General features: G+C 41.9%; 1 protein-coding gene across 1 annotated transcript in view; it reads left to right on the forward strand.

Moving 5' to 3' along the window:
* LOC108797234 (triple functional domain protein-like) overlaps positions 1-22,335 on the forward strand; it is a gene marked incomplete at its 5' end in the record, with an annotated part of 228,203 nt that overhangs the window by 149,044 nt on the left and 56,824 nt on the right. Inside the window, 3 exons of the mRNA XM_018568804.1 lie at positions 3,201-3,290; positions 14,401-14,493; positions 15,496-15,546. Of these exons, the coding sequence (XP_018424306.1) occupies positions 3,201-3,290; positions 14,401-14,493; positions 15,496-15,546 (234 nt within the window). The remainder of the gene's footprint in view (positions 1-3,200; positions 3,291-14,400; positions 14,494-15,495; positions 15,547-22,335) is intronic.

Below are 22,335 nucleotides of genomic sequence, written 5' to 3' on the forward strand. Positions count from 1 at the left end.
TCATAATAACTGGCCACCCCCCCCCCCCCCCTTTCTGTCAAAAGCAACAAAAAAAGTAAGAAACCATCAACATAAACAAAAAAACAAAAATCAGACCTTCCCCTTAGCACCAATTGCAAATAAAAAGGTAAGTAATTGCCATTATTTGTGCCAGTAGGATATGGACACATGGCGTTGGGGGTGTAAGGACCACCTCAAAATGTAAGCTTTATAGCGAGGTTTAACGTTGGAGTAGTGCCTTAAAAAATACATTGAGAAAAAGAATCAAAGACACAACATATACATGCAATTTAATCTGTCATTTTCTAACCTACTGCTATCATTTTACATTTCTTCTTCCCCTTTATATTTGTCGCAGTGTGGGCAGTGTGTTTTGACGCAATATGGTCCGTTTATTTTTGGCTAAAATGGGCTTTCAGGTGTAGTCCAGTGCGTTCCAGAGCGTTGCATGCGTTTTTCATGCATGTGCATGCAATTTAGTGCGTTCCAGAGCAGAAAAATAGTGTGTGCTGCATTTTTTACACATGCTCTAGAACTGAACGCTGTGGTGTGAACTCGAGCCCAAAATACCATTGGAATACATTGGATGCATTTTTGATCCGTTCTTAAACTGCTCTGCATCTGCTCCACACTGGTCTTTTCTCTCCAGTTTCAATGATTCTATAAAAGCCTTGATGAGGTGTTGTCATCAGAAAGTTGGTTTGTTTCTTCCCAAACATTTGTCCATGTACAGATTTCATCACGCGCTCATATTCTGACTTTGAAAGAGGTTTGCTGAAGGAATGTCTGTTTGGCAAATGGAATGATGGTCTTATTTTAAAAGCTTCCTGCCAATATGCATTTTCAGTTATTGACAATGATGGTGCTGATCCAGAAGCATATATTGCTCTTGCAAGAGCTTGATCAACTTTCTCTTGCTTCTCGGGTATAATATAATCTATAAGTGAAGATATTGTGTATTTCTGGGAGGCAGTGGTTTGTACACTTCCTTACTTGAAGATGCTGCTGGTGAAGAAACACTTTGTGATGATACAGAAGCAGCAGAAAGAGTTTTTGTGGAATGAGAACTTTGGAGGGAAAAGCTACTTTCATTATGGCCCTCATCATTTAATTACAAGCATTATTTTTTAATGTCTTTAGTGCTCTGGGACCCAATGATGTGTAGTGTCATCCTTGTAGCATTTGGAAAACAATATTTCTTCTGACAGTATTTGCAAATTTGCTTTGAGCAGAAATTGCACTGTGGAAATGTTTCCAAACTCTAGAAATTTCTTTTGACCATTTTACTGAAAGGAGAAAAAGAAAAAACTATTTATTGACTAGACTATTGGTAGACATTATGCTGTGATGGGGAAGAACATTAATACAAATAATTTAGATAAAGGTTATAAAGATAAACTAATTTGTCAGACAAATGGAACCTCTTACCTGTCAATTAAGGCCTGAGATATCAGAAGCAATCACCCAGTGTAGCAGGTACAAAATGAAGCCTATAAGCAAACTAAACTGAAACCTTTTCCTTGCAGTGCCCCCAGGATGCAGGAATTAATATTTCTCTTATTTTAGAATTGCATTGTCAGTACTGTGTACTTGAATTGGATTCCAGGATTTGCTTGTCTTCAGCTGAGAGAACTTGCAGTGATTTGAGACTTTACATAAAGTTAAGGTCTTCATGTTATATAGTTTAAAAACCATGGCATCAATATATCATTTATCACTGTAAAAGAACATATTCCACATTCCATATTTCTTTTAATTTTTCTGGGGGAAAAAACAAACGGCTTTGGAAAAAAAAATCCATTTTTTCCAGGCCTTTCCATCTCTACTCTGGAGGAACATCCAGCTCCTGGAAAACTTTGAGTTCTCTCTGGTTTGTTGCTTGGAGCTGACAGTTTTTCCATCTAAAGTATGGAAAATAAAAAACCTCAGGGTAGCCGATACTATTCTGCAGCAAAACATTTTAGGTAGGGTCCTCTGCTTCAAGATGGTAGTCGGGGAAATTATCAGCAAACCTTTGTAGGGGGTGACCCTGAAAGGTTAGCTCTGGTTTCTCACAAGCAGTGGCAAGGAACCTTACTTTAGATGTGAAGTAATGGAGTTTCACGATATCCCATGAGGGGCTGTCAGGTTGTCCCCTGCCAAGCGCTACAGGAAAATATTGAGTGAAAGCTGCTGAAAATTACTGGTAATGCAGTCTGGAAGGTCTGGGATAAGTTCAGGTTTGGCTCTGATGCACAGAGACGTACTCTGGGCTCCATTCCGAGCATCTTCCTGTTTATCCTTCAGCGCCTAGAGTTTTTCATGACCACCTAGGACAGTGGTTGCATCGTTCATATGGTGTTCCGAATTTCTTTCTGGCTCCAAATTTCTTTCAAGAGGTCCACCATGAAATGCATGGAAACTCTTGTGATTTTTTTTTTTTTTTTGCAAATCACAGACCAGATTTTGGATAGCAGCGCATCCGAGGGAGTTGAGTCCTCTGCATGTACAGCCAATGGGAAATTGGTTAGTCTGTCAATTGTGGTATCGGAATCATCAAACATCACCCACACGCTTTCCTTAGGGGGGCTGGCACCATCTTGGACCCAGGTGTCTGCGTTTTTGGATCTGGTCGGGGATATTGCTTAGATTTCTTTCCCAGTGTGGCTCATGGTCCAAAAAAGATCTGTGTTGGTTCAGCAGAATAGAGGATTGTGGTAGGTGAGGTCTCAGTGCAAATATAATGTCTGTAGGAATAGAAGTTTGCCAGGTGTTGTGAAGCTAAGCTAACATGTGTCCGTGCTCTCTCACAGCATGCATGCCATGTTTGTCATACTTTTCAACTGTGAAAATATGGGTCAAACCCAGCAATGATGCTAAACAAAGGAAGTGTGAGACTAATTGACTCTACTATTCAGGTCTTTCACTGTCCTCCTCATACATTCTGTAAATGGAATGCTATTGGCAGTTAAGTATGTGGGCTAATTTTGATAGATGCAATTTGCCAGGCCTGGCCAGACCTGGGGCTGAAAAAACGTATGCAATCAGCTGATCGTGGTTTCCGTGCTTTGCACACTCCCAGTACAAAGAATTAATAAATGCGGATGATAGCATTTATTATAAGCGTATTACTCTTATTCCTTTTTAACATTTTGGCATGATGTTTTCTTAAATTAAACAATCATTCAAACATCCTAACCTTTGCTTTTTTTTTTTTACAGGAGAGGAGGCTACATATGTACATTGTTTATTGTCAAAATAAACCGAAATCAGAACATATTGTTGCAGAATATATTGATACCTATTTTGAGGTAAATATGATATTGTGCATAACATGAGCCCTTAGGCCTCAACAAAAGTGCATATTTTTGTTTTTGCTCTCTTAAATATAGTTGCATGTGTAGCGCTTGCACACCGAAGAAGCCGCTCAATAACCCAGGTATTTCTATCCCCCACACCAATGTACCGCCCAAATTTGGATCCACAGCACACCAACACACCTTTAAAGAGTTTGATAACTTAATGATCAATCAGAGTATAAGCATAAAACAATGCAGTCATAAACCCAAAAATCACATTCAGTGATATGCAAAGGCACTCTGACACTCAGTAACCTCAGCTATCTACTGCATATACTGAAGTGTGTAATGCCCGATTGCCTCAGATGTTACCCTCGAACTGAATATATGTAACACTAATGCCTCACTTTAAGATAGTAGCTGACCCTCTCTAGACTACTGGCCAGTAGTAATGTCCTAGGCTAGCCAACGTTGGGGCCCGTACTATATTAAAGGTGTGAGAAGTAAATTGTCACAATGGGAAAAGGCATCTCACCACTCCCAGGGTCAGATGGAAGAGATGATGTCTGCCAGCAAGAGACGAACTTCCCCTTTCTCTCAAGCCGACTCTTGTGAAGATGATGAAGTCATCTGGGGCCTCTTGTGGAAGGTCTCCACTCGTCCAGGGTACTGGGCAGCTGTCTCTGTCTACACCGTCCGGCTCCCCTCAGCTGGACCTGCTGGGTCACTCATAGGGCTGGATCGGCCGTGCGACCAGGCCGTGATGTCTCCACTACAGCCGCGTCACTGGGTCCTAATAAAGCGCTCAATCGGATGCCTCCAGGCACAGCAATCTGAATACAGTCTCTCCTCTAACAGCTTGCACAGAGCCTGTGTGTCCCTCTCTGTCAGCGGCGGCCACACCGCTATGGCACTCACAGTCTCAGTCTACACAGGACCACGGAGATCTGTCCGATCTCCCAGACTGCCTGTGCTCAGCAGCCACAGCCCAGAGTCCCCTCCTCTCTCAAGCACAGCCTCCTGGGATTTGCAGTCTCAGGGATCCTTCTTGCAACACAGTTTCTGCTCTTCACTGCAATTCCCAGAAGTCTGCACCTCACAGAACACACAGAGGCAGTTAACGGTTTGCAGGCAGAAACATCGATCACTGTAGTAGCACATATATACATATCTATATAGGGGCTACAGATGAAAATGTTGCGATAGTTTCTGAAATATGTGAACTGTTGTTGGTACCTAAACAGATTTGAGAACCTTTGCTTTCTTAAGCTCTGGTATAAATTAGAATAAAAAGAAATATAAACTATACTATCTCATGTTTAATTTTGTTATGCATCAGAAACATTCATTCTTGTAGGTTAGAATGAATTAAAATAGTCAGTCTTTAGTCTTGAACACATTTATGAATAAACCCTTCACTGTGGCTTAGGTATCCTGCTGTCCTATTAAAATATTTTTGTGTAAAAAAACTGTCAGACCATAAAACCTATAATGACTAGATATGATTAGAGATCCTGCTTGCTGAGGTTAATGTGAAGTGGTAATTGGGAGTGGAAATAGTGCCTAGGGTTAAAGGAGAACTATGGGGTCAGGGCTTTTCCCCATAGTTCTCCTAAGGGTAACGGGAGGACACAAACTAGCGTCCTCCCATCACCCTAAGCTCAGTATACCGCAAGCTACAGCTCGCGGTATACTGAGACACCGCAGCTGAAACGGATCCCGACAATTATGTCTGGATCCGCCCAGCTGCGTGAGTGACAGCTGGCTCTGCCTATCTAGAGGCAGAGCCAGCTGTACCCGCCCCCTCCCCCTGTCCGTTCCGCCATTCAGCGCTGATGGAGCGGGGAGGGGGGAATCCAGTCCCTCCCCTGTCACAGCTCTCTGCCGTGACACGATCAAGAAGTGAGCGAACGCCGGTATGTGTTCGCTCACTTCCCGATCTACTGAGCCGACCTGACAATAGAACTATGAGGATAAGTGAAAAGCACTAACCTCATAGTTCTCCTTTAATACTTTCAGATGCATTTCAGATGCATTGGGGTCAATTTACTAAGGAAGTAGCATGTTTCTTTCTAGTGAGATGCTAAAGAAAGTTGATTTACTAACATGGTTACTCACTAAGCTGCCGGAGGCAGCCTAGTGAAAAACCGAGCAGTGGTGATGTGAGCCGAACACCGTTTGGCTATTCACTACGGCTCAGTACGGCTGATTTCAGCCGTACTTTGGCTGCACTTCGGTCAGCCGATCGTGCTCTGCATGTTTGGCTGAGCCGAAGTGCAGAAGGACTTCGACTCAGCCGATCCAACAACTGGATTGGCTAAGCCGAAGCTTCGGCAGCTCACTCACTGCCGGTCGCCCATATTCACATAGGGGCCGAACGGCAGTGAGTGAATAGCCAAATGCCGCAGAGCGGCATCCGGCTCAGCTATTCTGCTCGGTACCTCAGTGGTACCGAGCAGAATAGGAAATTAATGAAAGAAGTTTTAAAAAAACAAAGATGAAAAAAAGATTTTAAAAATGTAAATAAATGTAAAATCAAAAAAATTAAGATTTAAAAAAAAAAACAATAAAAAATTGGGCGGAGTTAGCAGTGACTGCTAGCTCTGCCCAACTGTTTCCTGTTGGCTGCCACCTGCTAAAGTCTTAAAGCAGAGCTCGGCCAATGAATAACAACTGGGAGGAGCCGGCCGTGACGTCACGGCCAGCTCCGCCCACTTGTCATTGTTTAATGACAGTTCAGCGTCCCCAGGTCATTTGTGGATGCTGATCTGTCATTACAACTGGGCGGAGCCAGGCGTGAGATCACAGCTGGCACTGCCCAGCTGTCATTTGCAAGGCGTTCGGCTCAGCTAGCTTTGTGAATAACCCCCTAAATGAGTAGAACATGTTCACTTTTGAAGTGAATTTTTACTTATCTTTGTGAATGGGGTGAAAAGTGTAAGTTCACTTGGCTTAGTGAATGAGGTGAAGCTCTGCTGACTTTTATGATCCAATCATGTGCAAGCAAAAATCCTGTTTTTTTATTTCAACCAAATTGTATAAAACTTTATTGTAGTCTTGCTAGAAATATTTAAAAGAACATGCATACACACTAACAATGGTATCAGCTGTGGCACTTTTTTATATGAGTATAGTGAAGACTCGGATACATGGTTTAATACTAGCGGGGTTATTCACTAAAGGGTAAAAAGTTTGGAGAAGGCAGGAGAAATGAACAATCTGATTTGGAAATATTCTCCAATTCAACTCACTTTCCACTTCAGCTATGTTGTCCTAGATTGTTCACTTCTCCTAACTTCAAACTTGTCACCCTTTAGTGAAAAACCCTGTTAGTTTCATCAATTCAAAATGCATTGTAACTTGATCTTCCCCATAATAACTCCATTTATCCATTTCAAAGATTTTATTAAATTTATACTACATAAAGTTTACATACAGACATGGCATTGGTAGTCTACAAGGGTAAACATTATCAAATTCTCCCCGAAAACCATCATCACCCAAACACCATCAATAAGAGACAACAACAACAAAAGAGAAAAAAAAAGGGGGGGCACCACATTTTTTAATTATATAATGTAATATAAAATTGACAGATTCTCAATTCACATCTTGTTGACACATATAACGAAAGATAGAGTTGGCTATTACAAAAAGGTCACACTCTCCACGGAAAGAGGTGGGTGGACATAAACAATCCAGGGCTGCCGGGTCTTCTCACATTTTTTGTTAGAATCCAACCAAATACTAGTAAATTTTTCGTTAAGAAAAAAGGAGTCCATTCTACATCTAACCTCCCAGAAAAGCACAAATTGTTTCTTCCATGCATAGGCGGTGGTGTGTTTAGCTGCCAACATAATATAAATCGCTAGTTGTAAGTTAGTAATAGAGGAGGGTTCAAAATGTAAGAGAGCCAGCCAAGGGTCTCAACATTAACTGAAAAAAGGTCACAAAGTAACTGAAATACTTTGGACCAAAACCTATCCAATTTTGGACATGTCCACGAGGTATTGATAACATCTCCCCTCGAAGTACATCACCGAAAACAAAGATCGGAGTGCGTTGAGTAGAGATGAACCAACCTGGAGGGCACCAAGTACCATCTTATAGTGGACTTCCAGGGAAGTTATATTAATAGAATACGTGGCTACTGATTTCCAGATTTGATGCCATTCCTTAGGTGATTTGGTTATTCCCAAATCACTTTCCCAAATCACTTTCCCAATTCCCTACATATTTGTGATTACCAGGAGCTGATAACCCATTTAATTGAGAATACAATAATGAGATAAGTTTAGGAGTTGTAGCACAATTTAAGCAAATATGTTCGAAAACAGTCGATTCCAATCGAGATGGAGTATTGGAGAGCACCGATGAAACCCAGTGCCTAAGTTGTAAGTATCTAAAATATTCAGTAACTGGAGCTTGTAAATTGTTTTGGAAATAAGTCCATGGGCGCATATAACCATCTTCCACCATGTTACCTTTTGAGAGGTCCACCAAGCAAATGTAATGTGCATTTCCAAGCCCGGAGGAAATAAAGGGTTACCCGTAAGGGGAAGTAACGGTAAGTGAGGAGATTTAAATTTACTATGATATCTTGTGCTATCCCATATTTTAAGCATATGCTTCAACAAAGGGCTCATTGCTGTTGGGCGTAATCGAGAGGGTAACCAGGGAATAGCACACAGTGAAACAGGAGCAAGAGTATTCTTCTAGGTCTACCCAAATTGGGCGATGTGGGGTCATATAGAAATTTACTAAAGCGACCATCTGCACTGCTTGATAGTACTTGTAAAAATTTGGGAGGCCTAGCCCCCCCTGTCGCCTGTGTATGTATATAGTGAATTTGGAGACCATACTGTAGAACGTTTATTGCTCCATACAAAGGAAAAAACCCTATTCTGAAACGAATTAATAGTATCTCTTGGAATACAAACTGGTATAGTACAGAACAGATGCAGTAATTTTAGTAATATTGACATTTTAATTGCATTGATTTTACCTTGTCATGAGAGTTTGTCTCATCCAAGCCAACAACAGCGCCTTCATTTGTCTAAACATGGAAATATAATTGACTTTATACAGGGATTGATAATTTTTTGGAATATTAATTCCCCGATATGATAAATAAGAGGACCTCCATTCAAAAGGAAACTTTTTCTGTAATATAATAATGTCAGAATGCGAAAAAAAAAGAAATATTGAGAGCGGATGATTTAGTCTCGTTAACCTTCAAGTTAGAGATTTTTGCAAAAAACTTTAAATCAGAAAAAAGATAACTATGTGAATTGGTTAATGTGAGCATTAAATGTCCGCAAACATATAAAGTTTATAGTCTATAGATCCCTTAGCTACACCACGTATGTCCATATTAGCACGAACAAGACAAGTCAGGGGTTCTATGGCAAGAACAAACAAAAGTGAGGACAAGGGACATCCCTGGCGAGTACCTCCAAGTATAGAAAATAGAGGCGAAATATAGTGGAGATAGCGGACCGAATCAGAAGAACCCTGATATAGGTTCTGTAACCAAGCCAATAAAGAAATTGGTCTATAATTGTGAGGGCCCAAACTACATTGGCAAAAGTATTGGGACACCCCTTCAAATCATTGGATTCAGGTGTTCCAATCACCTCCATGGCCACAGGTGTATAAAATCAAGCACCTAAGCATGCAGACACTTCTACAAACATTTGTGAAAGCATGGGTCGCTCCCAGGAGCTCAGTGATTTCAAGTGTGGTACCGTGATAGGTTGCCACCTGTGCAATAAGTCCATCCGTGAAATTTCCTTGCTACTAAATATTCCACGGTCACCTGTTAGTGGTATTATAACAAAGTGGAAGCACCTGGGAACAACAGCAACTCAGCCACGAAGTGGTAGGCCACGTAAAATGACAGACCAGGGTCCGAGCATGCTGAAGCGCACAGTGCGCAGAAGTCGCCAACTGTCTGCAGAGTCAATAGCTACAGACCTCCAAACTTCATGTGGCCTTTAGATTGGCACAACAGTGCGTAGAGTACTTCGTGGAATGGGTTTCTATGGCCGAGCAGCTGCATCCAAGCCTTACATCACCAAGTGCAATGCAAAGCGTTGGATGCAGTGGTGTAAAGCATGCCGTGTTCCCTTGAGTGAAAAACCCCACTTCTCTGTCTGGCAATCCGATGGATGTGTCTGGGTTTGGCGGTTGGGTTGGGCTTGGCCCTTAGTTCCAGTGAAGGGAACTCTTAAGGCATCAGCATACCAACACATTTTGCACAATTTCATGCTCCCAACTTTGTGGGAACAATTTGGGGATGGCCCCTTCCTGTTCCAACGTGACTGCACACCAGTGCACAAAGCAAGGTCCATAAAGACATGGATGAGCCAATTTTGGGTGGGGGAACTTGACTGTCCTGCACAGAGTCCTGACCTAAACCCGATAGAACACCTTTGGGGTGAATTAGAGGGCAGACTGCGAGCCAGGCCTTCTCGTCCAACATCAGTACCTGACCTCACAAATGCGCTTCTGGAACAATGGTCAAACATTCCCATAGACACACTCGTAAACTCTCCTAAAAATCTCGTCCCAGAAGAGTTGAAGCTGTTATAGCTGCAATACTAACCTTCTATTAAAGTGACATTAAGGGCAAAAGTCCCCCCACCCACACAGTACGAAAGTAAGGACTTACCTTAAATGATGCCTCTTAATCCAATCTTCTTCTTTCCTGTAGTTTTTAGCTGTCCCTCCAGCGCTGGTGTGATCCAGTGCTGACTCCTCTGTCCTCCTCTTCTCGGAGTCTATGCGGGTGCACGCTGCTCCATATACGTACCTTTTGTCTCTCCTCATCTCCCGGCTGAACATCTGAACTGCACATGCGCCCGCCCGAGAAATTTTCAGATGTTCGGACGAGAGCACGCGGCGGAGACATAGGTAAGTATTAAGCCTTTGCTTGCTAGCAGTAGATATATGCAAAAACATGTGAGGGTTTAAATACAGAAATATATTTCGCATAAAATCTAGAAAATAAAACCTCAAATTACTCTTAGAGAAAATGTACCTGAAATCAATATCTACATTAAAAAGCCATTTATCAAACAAATCTTTCGGAACCCTGGACAGTACTCTTTGCTAAAGAAATACTGGGATGGGAAATTCATAACTCAGTAAGCTGCAGCTCCTGGCTGCATTATAGCTGGATATTGGAAATGCACCATTATTCAAAAAAAACAACTAATCAAGAAAATCGCACGGATCTACAACATAACAAATTATGTATACTATCAAATGAGATATTGAGCCCGATTTACTAAAAGAGTTGATCGTCTTCACTCAGATTTTTCACACAATTCACATGAATTATTCAGTCATGTGAAAAGCAATTTTATGTTTGTTTATTTAATCTGCGCATGATTGGGTACTCAAAGTGAATACAGCTACAATTTATGGAGTGAAGATTACCAACTCCTCTAGTGAATTAGTCTAATTTTATTCAAAATATGGTCTCCATAGATCAGCCACTACCAGCTCACTTTTTAGGTACCAAGAGATACTGATGGATAAAGCCCAGAAAAAAAGAAAAGAAAAAGAGGAGCACAACCATCAAGCTGTTAATCCTCCCCTTTCTGTGTGTGTATCACTAAGAACGTACAGTACAATACAGGAAACTGTTAGATTCAGAGTGAAGAATATGAGTGAAGCTGAGGGTCATTGGGTAATCTTCTTCCCTCATTGGATTTCTCACACTACTGGTGGGTGAGTCCCGCTTCTCCTTCCGAATTGGTTTTGGATGTGGCCATGGCTCCTGCCGTATTGCCAGACAATGAGGAGGAGGGTGTGGAAGTAGAGGAGAGTAAATCCAACAAGCTATAGCTGCCATGGCCAAGGGGAAAAGCCCAGGACCGGACGGCTTTACATTACAATATTATAAAATTTTCCAACATAATTTACTCCCTCATTTAGGTAAATATTTTGACTCCCTCTTGAGTGGTGAGTTACCGGCACCAGCTACAGTACATGCATATATAGCTGTATTTCCTAAAGAGGGTAAGGACTTAACTGCATTCGGTAGCTATAGGCCGATATCGCTACTGAATACGGATATCAAGATATTCGCTAAAATCCTAGCATCTAGACTAAACCGCTTGATGCCCCAATTAATATTACCAGATCAAACAGGCTTTATTATGGGTAGGGAGGCAAGAGACAGCACCCAGAGAGCAATTAGTATAATTCATCTAGCTTCCTTATCACCGAAGCAGACCCTGTTATTATCCACAGATGCTGAAAAAGCATTTGACAGAGTCGACTTGGACTATCTCCGAGCCACCCTCCTTGCTGTAGGCCAGGGACCTAGATTTCTGACCGGGATATTGGCCTTATATAATAACCCTACAGCCCAAATTAAATTAAATGGTATTTTTTCAACTAATTTCACATTATATAATGGTACACGCCAAGGATGCCCATTATCCCCATTATTATTTGCCCTATCATTAGAACCCTTCCTTATTGCCATAAGAGGCAATAGTAACATCTCAGGGGTCACAGTAGGCACCATAGAACATAAATTAGCCGCCTACGCGGACAATATTTTATTTTTTATCCAACAACCTCAAATCTCGCTTACGTCATTACTACGAGAATTTGAAATATTCAACCAAATATTGAATTTTAAAATTAATCTATCGAAATCTGAGATATTGAACATCTCCACTCCGGATCATATTGTAACAGCTCTAAAAGAATTGATGTCTTTTAGCTGGCATAATCAAAAAATGCGATATTTGGGTATAGAGTTAACAGCTAGAACAGGGAACTACCAGATCTCAATTGTTATTACCAGGCTGTTGCACTTAATAGGATGTTAGATATGCACTTTTGCACTAAGACTAAACGATGGGTAGAGGTGGAAAACTCCTTAGCCAATCAAGACATACCCACTATTTGCTGGATACCATAGGAACACTGGAACTTACACTCTTTCACATCCCCCCTCACCCGCCAAGCTATGGCTATTTGGAATTCACTATATACCCGTTTGATAGGCCAATACAACTCACTAATAATGCCAGTAACTGGCCATTCGTATTTTCCACCGGGACTTCACAACACGGGGTTCCTTAAATGGACGACACATGACACTTTAAAGCTTTACCAAATAACGGAAGGAGACAGACCACTCTCGTTAGAATCTCTAAGAGAACAATGGGGGACCTACCCATTTGACACATGGAGACACAGGCAACTATCACATTTTATTTCAACACTACCAAAGCCTTTTCGCACTACTCCGGAGTTTACACCTCTGGAAAAAAAAATTTTGTATCAGAACCACCACGTCACAGAATATCAAAAATGTATCAGATTCTACTAAAACATCAACTTAGTCCTTACCCATTATATCTAAATCAATGGGAACAGGACTTGGAGACCACCTGGACGGACGTACAGAAACAAAAATTGTTAACCTTTAATGCGATTACATCCATTAGCACTCAAGTGACTATGTTTTGCTTCATGGCACGGTGGTATTATACACCAGAACGTATACATCAAACGTATCCATCTAAGACGGAACTATGCTGGAGAAACTGTGGCCATAAGGGTACTTACATACATATGTGGTGGTCGTGCCCTGAAATACAACCCTATTGGGCGAGGTAATAGCTCAAATAGAGAGGATCACCAAGGCCATATTACCTTTGGACCCAATGGTCTGTCTTTTCCACCTCATGGACCTTCCGACGAGGGCCTATAAAAGATCATTGGTGGTACCACTACTGAATGCCGCGAGGACTTTGATTCCATTATATTGGAATCAAACTAACATTCCAACCATAAGCGAATGGCATAGTAGAGTAGAATACTACAGACTGATGGAAGAATTAACGTTTATCCAGAGAGACAACTATAAAAAATACGAATCCACCTGGCTACCATGGATTGCCTTTAAAAGACCACCCGGAAATCTATAGGTTATGGGAGAAAACAGCCTACATGAAGAAAATACACTATCAGGAAAACAAATGAAGAAGCGGTAGACTTCTGCAGTGAGAGGGGCATAGGAAACAGTAAAATTTAGTGCCATAGGTAATATTAAGAATCTTATAAAGAAAATCGGAAGGTTCTCCCCCTTTAAATCCCCTTTTCACACTTCCCCTCCTTCCCTTTCCCTACTTTCTCCCCCTTTCTTTTTCTTTTCTCTCTTCCTTTTTTATTTATTTTTCCTTTTTAGTGCATATTTTCCTTTCATATGATGGTAACACTTATTGTATGAAGCAAGCGACGGACAGTACCACTCCGCAGGCCGGCAAAATGACCGGGTGGGAGTGAGTCCTGCCCGCCGACACTTAATGCTGGAATTCAACGCTTAAATGTACTTTGATGTAGAACGATTAGATGTTAAAGCTAAAGTTTTTTTTTTAAATAATAAAAATTGAATTAATTAAAAAAAGAACTGCAGTCTGATTCTCCTTATTAGCACTTAAAAAAGAAACATATTAATTTCTGTACGTGTACCCTAATTGTCTACAGTCAGTGTTCAATTCTCCCTTCCCCAGCAGCATGTAATCATCATGTACATGCCTTACCTCCCTCCTTTATTGCTCGATTAGGCCACCAGGGTATGTGAGATCATGTGACTCACTTCCTCTCACACATGTTATAGGGTTAGGTGTCCTGATTGGGCCAGTGATGTCACATAGCCCTGTGTAATCTCCAAAAGAACTTGAAATTTGCCTTTCTTTCTCTGGTCTTGACAGCCAAAGGGAGCAGTATGGGAGTTAGGAAAGGTGATTACATGCTGATTGGAAGGAGGGAGTTAAGTGACCTCTTACTTTGCCCTGCATAGGCAAAATAAAGCATCACCTTAAAGAGACCCATACATAACTATATTATTTCAAATGTGTTTTTATCCATAAAAAAACAGAAATGCAATGTTAAAGGTATTTTTCACTTGCTCTGTGGGCAGCACAAACTTGCTCTGTGGGCAGCACCACATTGGACAGTTTGATACAAAGGCTTTGATTTGTATCTTTTTTTTCCCTTCCTAAAGCTCAGCCATTACTACACAGTACAAAAAGATTGAAAGTATAAATAGGGGTCCTGCTTAATTTGTATATTAATTTATCTGCCATAGGATTTGAAACGGCGCCTGGGTCATCTTCTTCAAATTTCAGATTTACTAGTAAAACCAGTGCAAAGAATAATGAGATACCAGCTGCTTTTAAAGGTAAGATATCTAATAGTAGAGTGAAAAGATTAAAACTCTGAACCACAGCACAATTTGGTTGTACAAGTTTATTAATTTATTCAGGGCTGCATTTATTTGCTGGAATGAGTACATTAAAGTGAATTTATAATGAAAGTAAGTGCAATTTATTACTTGTTGTTTCATAGTGCAGTAGATTATTATTATTACTATACAGGATTTATATAGCGTGAACAGTTTGAGCAGCGTTTTACAATATAAGCAGCCGCTATGGGCCTGGGGGGGGGGCCCGGTCAACAGCAGGAAAGGAGGCTCTTCAGGGGTCTCCAAGTACCGGCCCACAGGGTACCATCTGGCCTGCAGCTACACGTTCTCTGTCAGATGCACACCGCATAGCTGCTCCTTTTGACCAGGGCTGTGACAGCTCTGAGCTCTGGCCGAAAGGAGGAAAGGATTAGTGGACCACTAGGTATCACTAGGGATCGTGCAGGTGATGGGAATTTTATTTTACGTGAGGGGGAAACAAGGGGGGGGGTGTACTATTCCGTAAATTCACATCTTAGGGTGACGCAGGGATTTCTGCGTCAGGAATTAGCGTTTTCCTGCAGCAGGAATCCCTAATCTGGCGTTTACAAGCATCAGCTGTCACCATTTCAAGTTAATGATCAGTTGACAGCCACTGCATATAAACACCTGCACACCGCATGTTATGGTATGTAATATTATAACATGCGGTTAGGAATCAATCACTATCCCTGGATGCACGATCGATGCATCCAAGGATAGTGATTGTTTTCAAACTGCATATAATCATATCATATATAAAAATATATGCTGTTGTTTAAATCAAACGTGTATTTTATATCAGCTTTAAAAATGGCAGAAAGGCTTTATAATGGCCTGTGGGTTTGTGAACGGAAATATGTACCACAAGTCTTTATAGTTACCTACATGATGTCTTGTAATAAACTAAATACAAAAGCAATAGCTTTATAATCTTTGCCATTTAATTTCCTTTTGCAGGAATTCTTAAAATATTCCAGAAAAGCTTGTGTGGATGTTGCAGAATTGGAGGTATTTGCTATTTTCTGAATTTAATAATTCAATTAATGTAGTTCTGAATTGTGTAAGAGTAAAGGCTTAAGGGTTTTGACACATATTACATAATATTTTATGACTGCAGCAGGAGCCAGCTTTTAGAATGCAATAGCTTGGTGGGGGAGATTTGCCCATCCACGCTGTTTAATGTAGATGGAGGAATCTGTTAGATTCCTTTTGTTCAGCCAATGGCTAACCGAAAGAAATCTGTTAGTGTGTGGCCAGCTTTAGACGTGAATTCATACCGTCTTTGACAGCAACACCCCCCCAACCCCCTGTCAGGCTCCTTGATAAATATATAGAACAGATAAACTATCATCTAACTGGGGGGAAAAGCAAAAAAACTGCAAGTCAGAAAAGAAGGCATTTATCATTGGCACCACACTCTCTGGGATTGCCAAATTCTGTTTTAGATCAGAGAGAAAATGTTTAACCATGAGATCCAAAATACTAGTCACAGTACAAACTAAGGGCTGCATGTGATGAAAAATATTTTGTCCTGGTCTTTTAGAACTACTTAGGGACAGACTAAATGATTATATGGACCCAGCCCATGGCAGTCAGGTCATGTTTGGGTTTTCTGCGATTGGGATTATGTGCTGGTGTTAAAAATTCTTACTCAGCCAGAACCTATTGGTCCATATAACCTAAGGCCAGTTTCGAGACACAAACTTTACTTACACCAGACGTGGTAGCATACCCCCTCCTTGATTGGAAAAGGGGAAAGAGTCCATCCCACATCTATACCAGTGACGTGCAGTACCTCTGGTTCCGGGTGAGGCCTTCCCCAGCCTCACCTCCAGCACATCCTGCCCGCCGAAGCTCCTCCCCCAACCTGGTCCCCAAGCTAGTGTGAAGGAGGAAGGGAGGAGACAGGGAAGAGCCTCCCTGTCCCTCACTTGCTCATCACTGCTGAGGCATCGAGATTGATGTCCTCAGTGTTTTTTTTTATTTTTTATTGGACAGCTTGGACTAATGGCGCTTTGCCATTGGTCCAAGCCATCCACAGAGCTCACGTCTCTAACAAAGAGTAGAGGCTGTGACAGCTATTGCCTCAATAGTTAGGTTACACAAGCAGTGGGAAAGCACGCTGCTGTGTAACCTACCTACCTGTCAAAAGCTGGATGCAGCACTGCCTGTGATTAACAGGCAGCGCTCCATCCATAACAGGTCACACAGCGGGGAGGCTTTCCCTGCTGTGTAACCTGATAGAAGCCGATCTGAATGGAGAAAAAGCTAAAGATGTTAAAAAAGCTGCCCCTTTCCCACCTGAAATTTAGATGTATAAATGGGAACAAGACCTCAATTGACCAGCGGTGCAAAGCATTTAAGCAGTCCTATAAGGGTGTACCCAGTGTGCTAATCATTGGGAACTATATAAAAGGTTGTGAACAAATGGTATCTCACCTCATACAGACTATAAAAATTCTCAAACTCCAAATCTCCTCAATGCTGGAGACAATGCAGAGAGATTGGGTCTCTTCCCCATATTCTATGGTATTGCAAATCAGTACACTCATGTTGGAACCAAGTCTTTCGACTCATATCCCAGTTTCTATGTATACTAGGTATGTCCCGATACCACTTTTTCAAGACCAAGTACAAGTACTTCCCCTCATGTACTTGCCGATACCAATTACCAATACTTTTTCTTAAAGGGACAAGTGACTTTAAATGATCCATAGTACAACTACATGCACTATGGATCATGATTTAACCTATTCATGTTAGCAGGGGAGAATTGTAAATCTATTGCTGTAGTGTAGTCGAGGTGTGTGCGGTACACTATAGCAATAGATCGACAGCCAGCCCTGTCCCAGGTGACTTCACTCACAGTTTCACTCCGATCCCTGTTGCCTCACATGGTGCCTCCTGTAGTCGGCGCTGGGCAGGATCGCTGCATCGTGTCTCAGTGCTCAGCTTGTGGGAGGCGCTCACAATTCTGCCCTGCTAACATGAATAGGTTAAATCATGATCCATAGTACATAAACAGCACACACGTCCAGTACACTGCAGTCTGCAGCAATATAATTACAATTCTCCCCTGCTAACATGAATAGGTTAAATCATGTACATGTACATCATGTACATGTAATCATTTAATCTATTCATGTTAGCAGGTCAGAATTGTAAATCTATTGCTGCAGTGAATTTGGAATCTGTATTGTACATGTACTACATATAGAATACACTGCAGCAATAGATTTACAATTCTGACCTGCTAACATAAATAGGTTAAATGATCCATAGTACAACTACATGTTATGTAATATTATGTACTATGGATCATTTAACTCACTCATATTAGCAGGGGATAATTGTAAATCTATTGTTGCAGTGTATTCTATATGTAGTACATCTACAGTACATATAGAATACACTGCAGCAATAGATTCTTGTTGTTCACACAAAACACTAAACATCCCACTTAAGCTCAGGCCCTCACTTACTGTTGCCTCGATCGCGGTGCCGAACGATTTTCCTCACACGTGAGGACGTCGTTGGCGCTGAGCTGAAGAGGAGCGTCGCATCACTGCTGCTCCGGTGGGTGGCGCTCTGAGTGGGGTCCTCTGGGCAGTCGCAGGCCACCTAAATTAGGACCGCACCTGGAGCGCCGCCCACCGGAGAAGCAGTGAAGCGACGCTCGGCAAGGTCAGTAAAGAAAAAAACCATAGTGCAAGCTTTGGCACTATGTATCGGTCCCGATAACGATGCTTGTATGGGTATCGAGACATCCCTAATGTATACCCATTGACCCTTCTATTTACTTAGCAATCCTTCATATTGGGCTTGATGATTTATCTGTACATTCTAGAACCATAGTTCTTCACATCCTTTTTGCAGCTAAAACATTACTTATGCGTAACTGGCGAAAAACTTCCCCCCCAAACCAGAAAGTTGTTTCACCTGTGAACCTGCAATGCTCCTATGAACGTGCTTTTGCTCTGACTCAGAATAATTATAGATTCTTTTATAAATCTTGGGAAAAATGGTTACAGAAACCTTTTCGTCTGCTGTGAATGACTTTTGTCTCGAACATGATCCTTCTCACTCTTCTTCCCTTACCCTCCCACATTTCCCTCCCATTCTTTTCCTCCCTTCTCTCTCTTCCTTTTCCATTCGATGCTTGTAAGTGGCACAGTCAACAATGTGCATCTCTTGGTGCTACATTATTGTACATCCCTTTCTTTAATACTTCTATAATGTTGTATATGCATTGCTTTATTTACTCCTGTTTCATGATATACGCTGCTTTTTTTTTTTTTTTAATGTAAGGCAATGCATCTTTTAGTTTCTGTGTGTACCATATTATGTGCCTCTGTACTCAGCTATATTGTTGATCACTTTGTTATTCTTTAAAATTTGAATAAAGACTTATTAAAATAAAAAATCAAAAGTTATTTTTTTCTGAATAGAAACTGGAGGAGACAGAATCTGGTGCAGTTGCCCAACGCAACCAATCAGCTTCTATCTTCAGTTCAGTTAAGCTTTAAAATTAAACAGAGAAGCTGATTGGTTGCCAAGGACAACTGCTCCAGATTCTGTCTGCTCCAGTTTTTATGAACTTCCCCATTGACTTCTCCCCTTATCTATTCTCCTATTTTTTTCATTTTATTTATTTTTTATTCATTTCAATTATTCTAACCATTACTATTTAAACTTTTTCTATTTTTATTCATTTTGTTCAATACATTTTTTAGTGTTGATTTGAAAAAGCACATAATTGAACAAAAAAAACAAACCTATCCATTACATTTGTAAATAACTTTGCAATACTTTGCATTAAAATATAATTTTAGTGTAATTTTAAAAAGGACAAATTATAGAATACATTTTATACTTTTTATCTACAGGAACAATATATATATGTATATATTTTTTAACTATGGGTGTTAGAACTAAACTGGTTAAAATATGTTCCTGGGGCGTGGTTTTGACATGGCCAAGTGAGGACGCATGCTCCTGGAGCTCTGTATCTTCCAGACTCAGTTGACATTACAGCAATTGCTTTCCCCACTTCTGTACAGTACACATATGCCAAAGGAGCGTGGTTCCTCTGGTGCACATAGACATGGTGAGAACGTGGACCTCCTCAATTTTTTTTTTAACCACAACAGCCACTGGTGATAGGAACCTGGCAGAGTTCAACATAGCGCCAACCCTTGCAACCGCCTCGGGCCCTACTCACAGCAAGAAATTAAGTAAGGCACAGGCCTCCCAACACACTGCAGCAGATCGCAGACAGGGCCCACTGGCTTCACTCTTACCAACACCTGTCCTGCATCTTCCACTTGCTCTGACTGCTCAGCAGCAACTGTACACACAGGACCGGGCAGAGACGGAACCTTGCGGGACCTTATCCATCAGCTCTCCATGTAGCAGGACTTGGATCAGATGGCTTCTAAAATATGCAAGCACTTCAGAACCGAGATGCATTACCTTAACAAGAAAGTGGCTGTCCTTAGACTCTAAAGTCACCTCTACTGAAACTGCTACTGCAGAATTTCGGCTTTGGAGGCGGCCTAGTTAGCTACTAACCGTCGAATGACCACCTTTTTTCTCAAACAAGATGCTGCAGACAATCGAACCCAGAGGAACAACTTGCAGCTAAAAGGCAATCCACTGGTGCTGACCTGCACGTCATGGCCATCCTGAATCAATTGCTGGCGGAAACCCCTGGAATTAGACTGCTTACACAGGGTACAGATTCCTCATGGTAACCTCTCTGGAAATCCATGGAATGTTCTATGCCAGTCCACTTTTTCTCGTTCAAAGAAAATATTCCGAGTTTGAACACTGTCAAGCCCATGTAAGCAAGTAGGGATTACCTGGCTGGATCACAGATGCAGAGTCAGGGTTCAAGACAAACGTTCCCAATATAATGCAGCCTAGTTTATATGAGTAATGAAATTAAAGGACAAGTTCATCAAACATGTATCCCCAACATCCTATGGGTCTATATGCAACAGACATTAGCGGGATCAGCTGTTAAAGTCCTTAATAAGCAGGATTAAGAGGGTATTACTTCATACCATATTTCCTTATACGGCTCAGTCTACATAGTCTAATGTCTTCCACACACAGCAAAACCGAGATAAGGATATTGTGTAGTCAATAGAGGGCGAGAGGTTGTACTCTCGCCCTCTATTGACATTGGACTACATAGTCCAATGTCTTCCACACACAGCAAAACCGTGATAAGGATATCGTATAGCCAATAGAAGAACACACAGGAATGCAGTGGGTCACAAGAGTGTTAGAAAGTACTTGCAGTTTCGTAGCTCAGGCTTGATCCACTCTCAAGGATAAATGATTTCTGTGCAGCAGCGTGACATCAATATGGATGTGGATGCAGTTTTTCCCACACTCACGATTTTACTCCCCCAGGAGCTGGCTTCGCTGTGCTGGTCCGAGGTGCTGTGGCAGACCGTCGGTAAGCACCTGACAGATTAGTGTAGGGACAAGGCTTGGCTGGTGGTGCATGGAGGGAATTGTTCAGCGTCGTGTTTGTAATAACAGGACGCCGAACAATTCAAACACCGCGGCTTAAGGCTGACGGCCGGGACGAAGGAGGGGCGGCTAGATGCCCTGTGATTGGCCGGCGGCAGGAAGAGGGAAGGGCGGCTAGATGCCTCGTGATTGGCCGGTGATCTGCCGACACTGAGAACTTATCGAGTTCTGCGACCGCCTGACTTCCGGTTCCGTTACAACTAAGAGGTTTGCCCAAGAAACTTGTTCTGCACGAGCGCCAGCCAAGGCATTGCCCTATACACATATACCACAGCAATGAAGTAATAAAATGAACTACGATCACAGTAATCCAGCACGTTATTAATCTCACATGCCCCACTCAATATGGCCGCCGCTTGAGTGGGGCAAGTGTCTCACAAACACGGGGTTCTGTCGAGGTTGATGGGGCTGAGGTGCAGTTAATGCCTTATCTTTCTCATCATACCCTTTGCATAAGGAGACTATTGCACCCCTTGCTTGATGCTATCAGGGCAGCGAATGCCTCATATAGATGGAGCCATCCTTTCCACATTATCGTGCACAAGTGTGACAACCACTGTTATCTACACGCCCCGGATCAACTTCCAGACCTGTTTTGGCTCTTGGACACTGAGCCAGTGGAGATTCGTAAGTAGTTGGAGTTTCTCCAAAACTGCCCGGTTCCACCTTCTCTACTGCCTCGAACCGCCCTGTTCATCCCGTGGCCATAGAGAACCCACTCTTTGGATCCCTTCTGGCCTGGGTCCCACTTGACTTGAGTCTTAGTTCCTCACCTTGGCTGTTAATTACTCTTCTCCAATCCTGTAGATTTGGTATGTGTTTTTTTACTCCTTGGGTTAGACTGATCCAGTCCCCTTGTGCTGAGACCTGGAGCCCAAACTTTGGCTTCACTCAGTTTGCCTAGCTGGTACCTTTTTATACAGACACTTGTTTTATGGTTGCTGAGGGATGGCGGCTCTGTGACCTGCATTGAACTTTATTCTACAGTGCTGCTGCCCTGTTTATATTGTATGCACTAGCTCTTTTTTCGCAGGATATGACCCTGGCTCTCATTATACAGTGGATGTATGCTAATTATGATACAGGGATATGGAACAGCATTGCTTTGAACCTCCTATATTGGTTGGTTGGGATAGGGTGGTTTTATCCCTTTACTAACCATCTCTCATGGTTGTGTTGCCAGGGAATGGGGTTAGTCCTCTTCTGAGGTTAACCTCCTGTTGACTTCCTGTTCCTGAGGAGAGGGTTGGGTTG

Source organism: Nanorana parkeri, unplaced genomic scaffold (assembly GCF_000935625.1).
Source record: "Nanorana parkeri isolate BGI_ZX_2015 unplaced genomic scaffold, ASM93562v1 scaffold1248, whole genome shotgun sequence".
Classification (NCBI taxonomy): Eukaryota; Metazoa; Chordata; class Amphibia; order Anura; family Dicroglossidae; genus Nanorana; species Nanorana parkeri.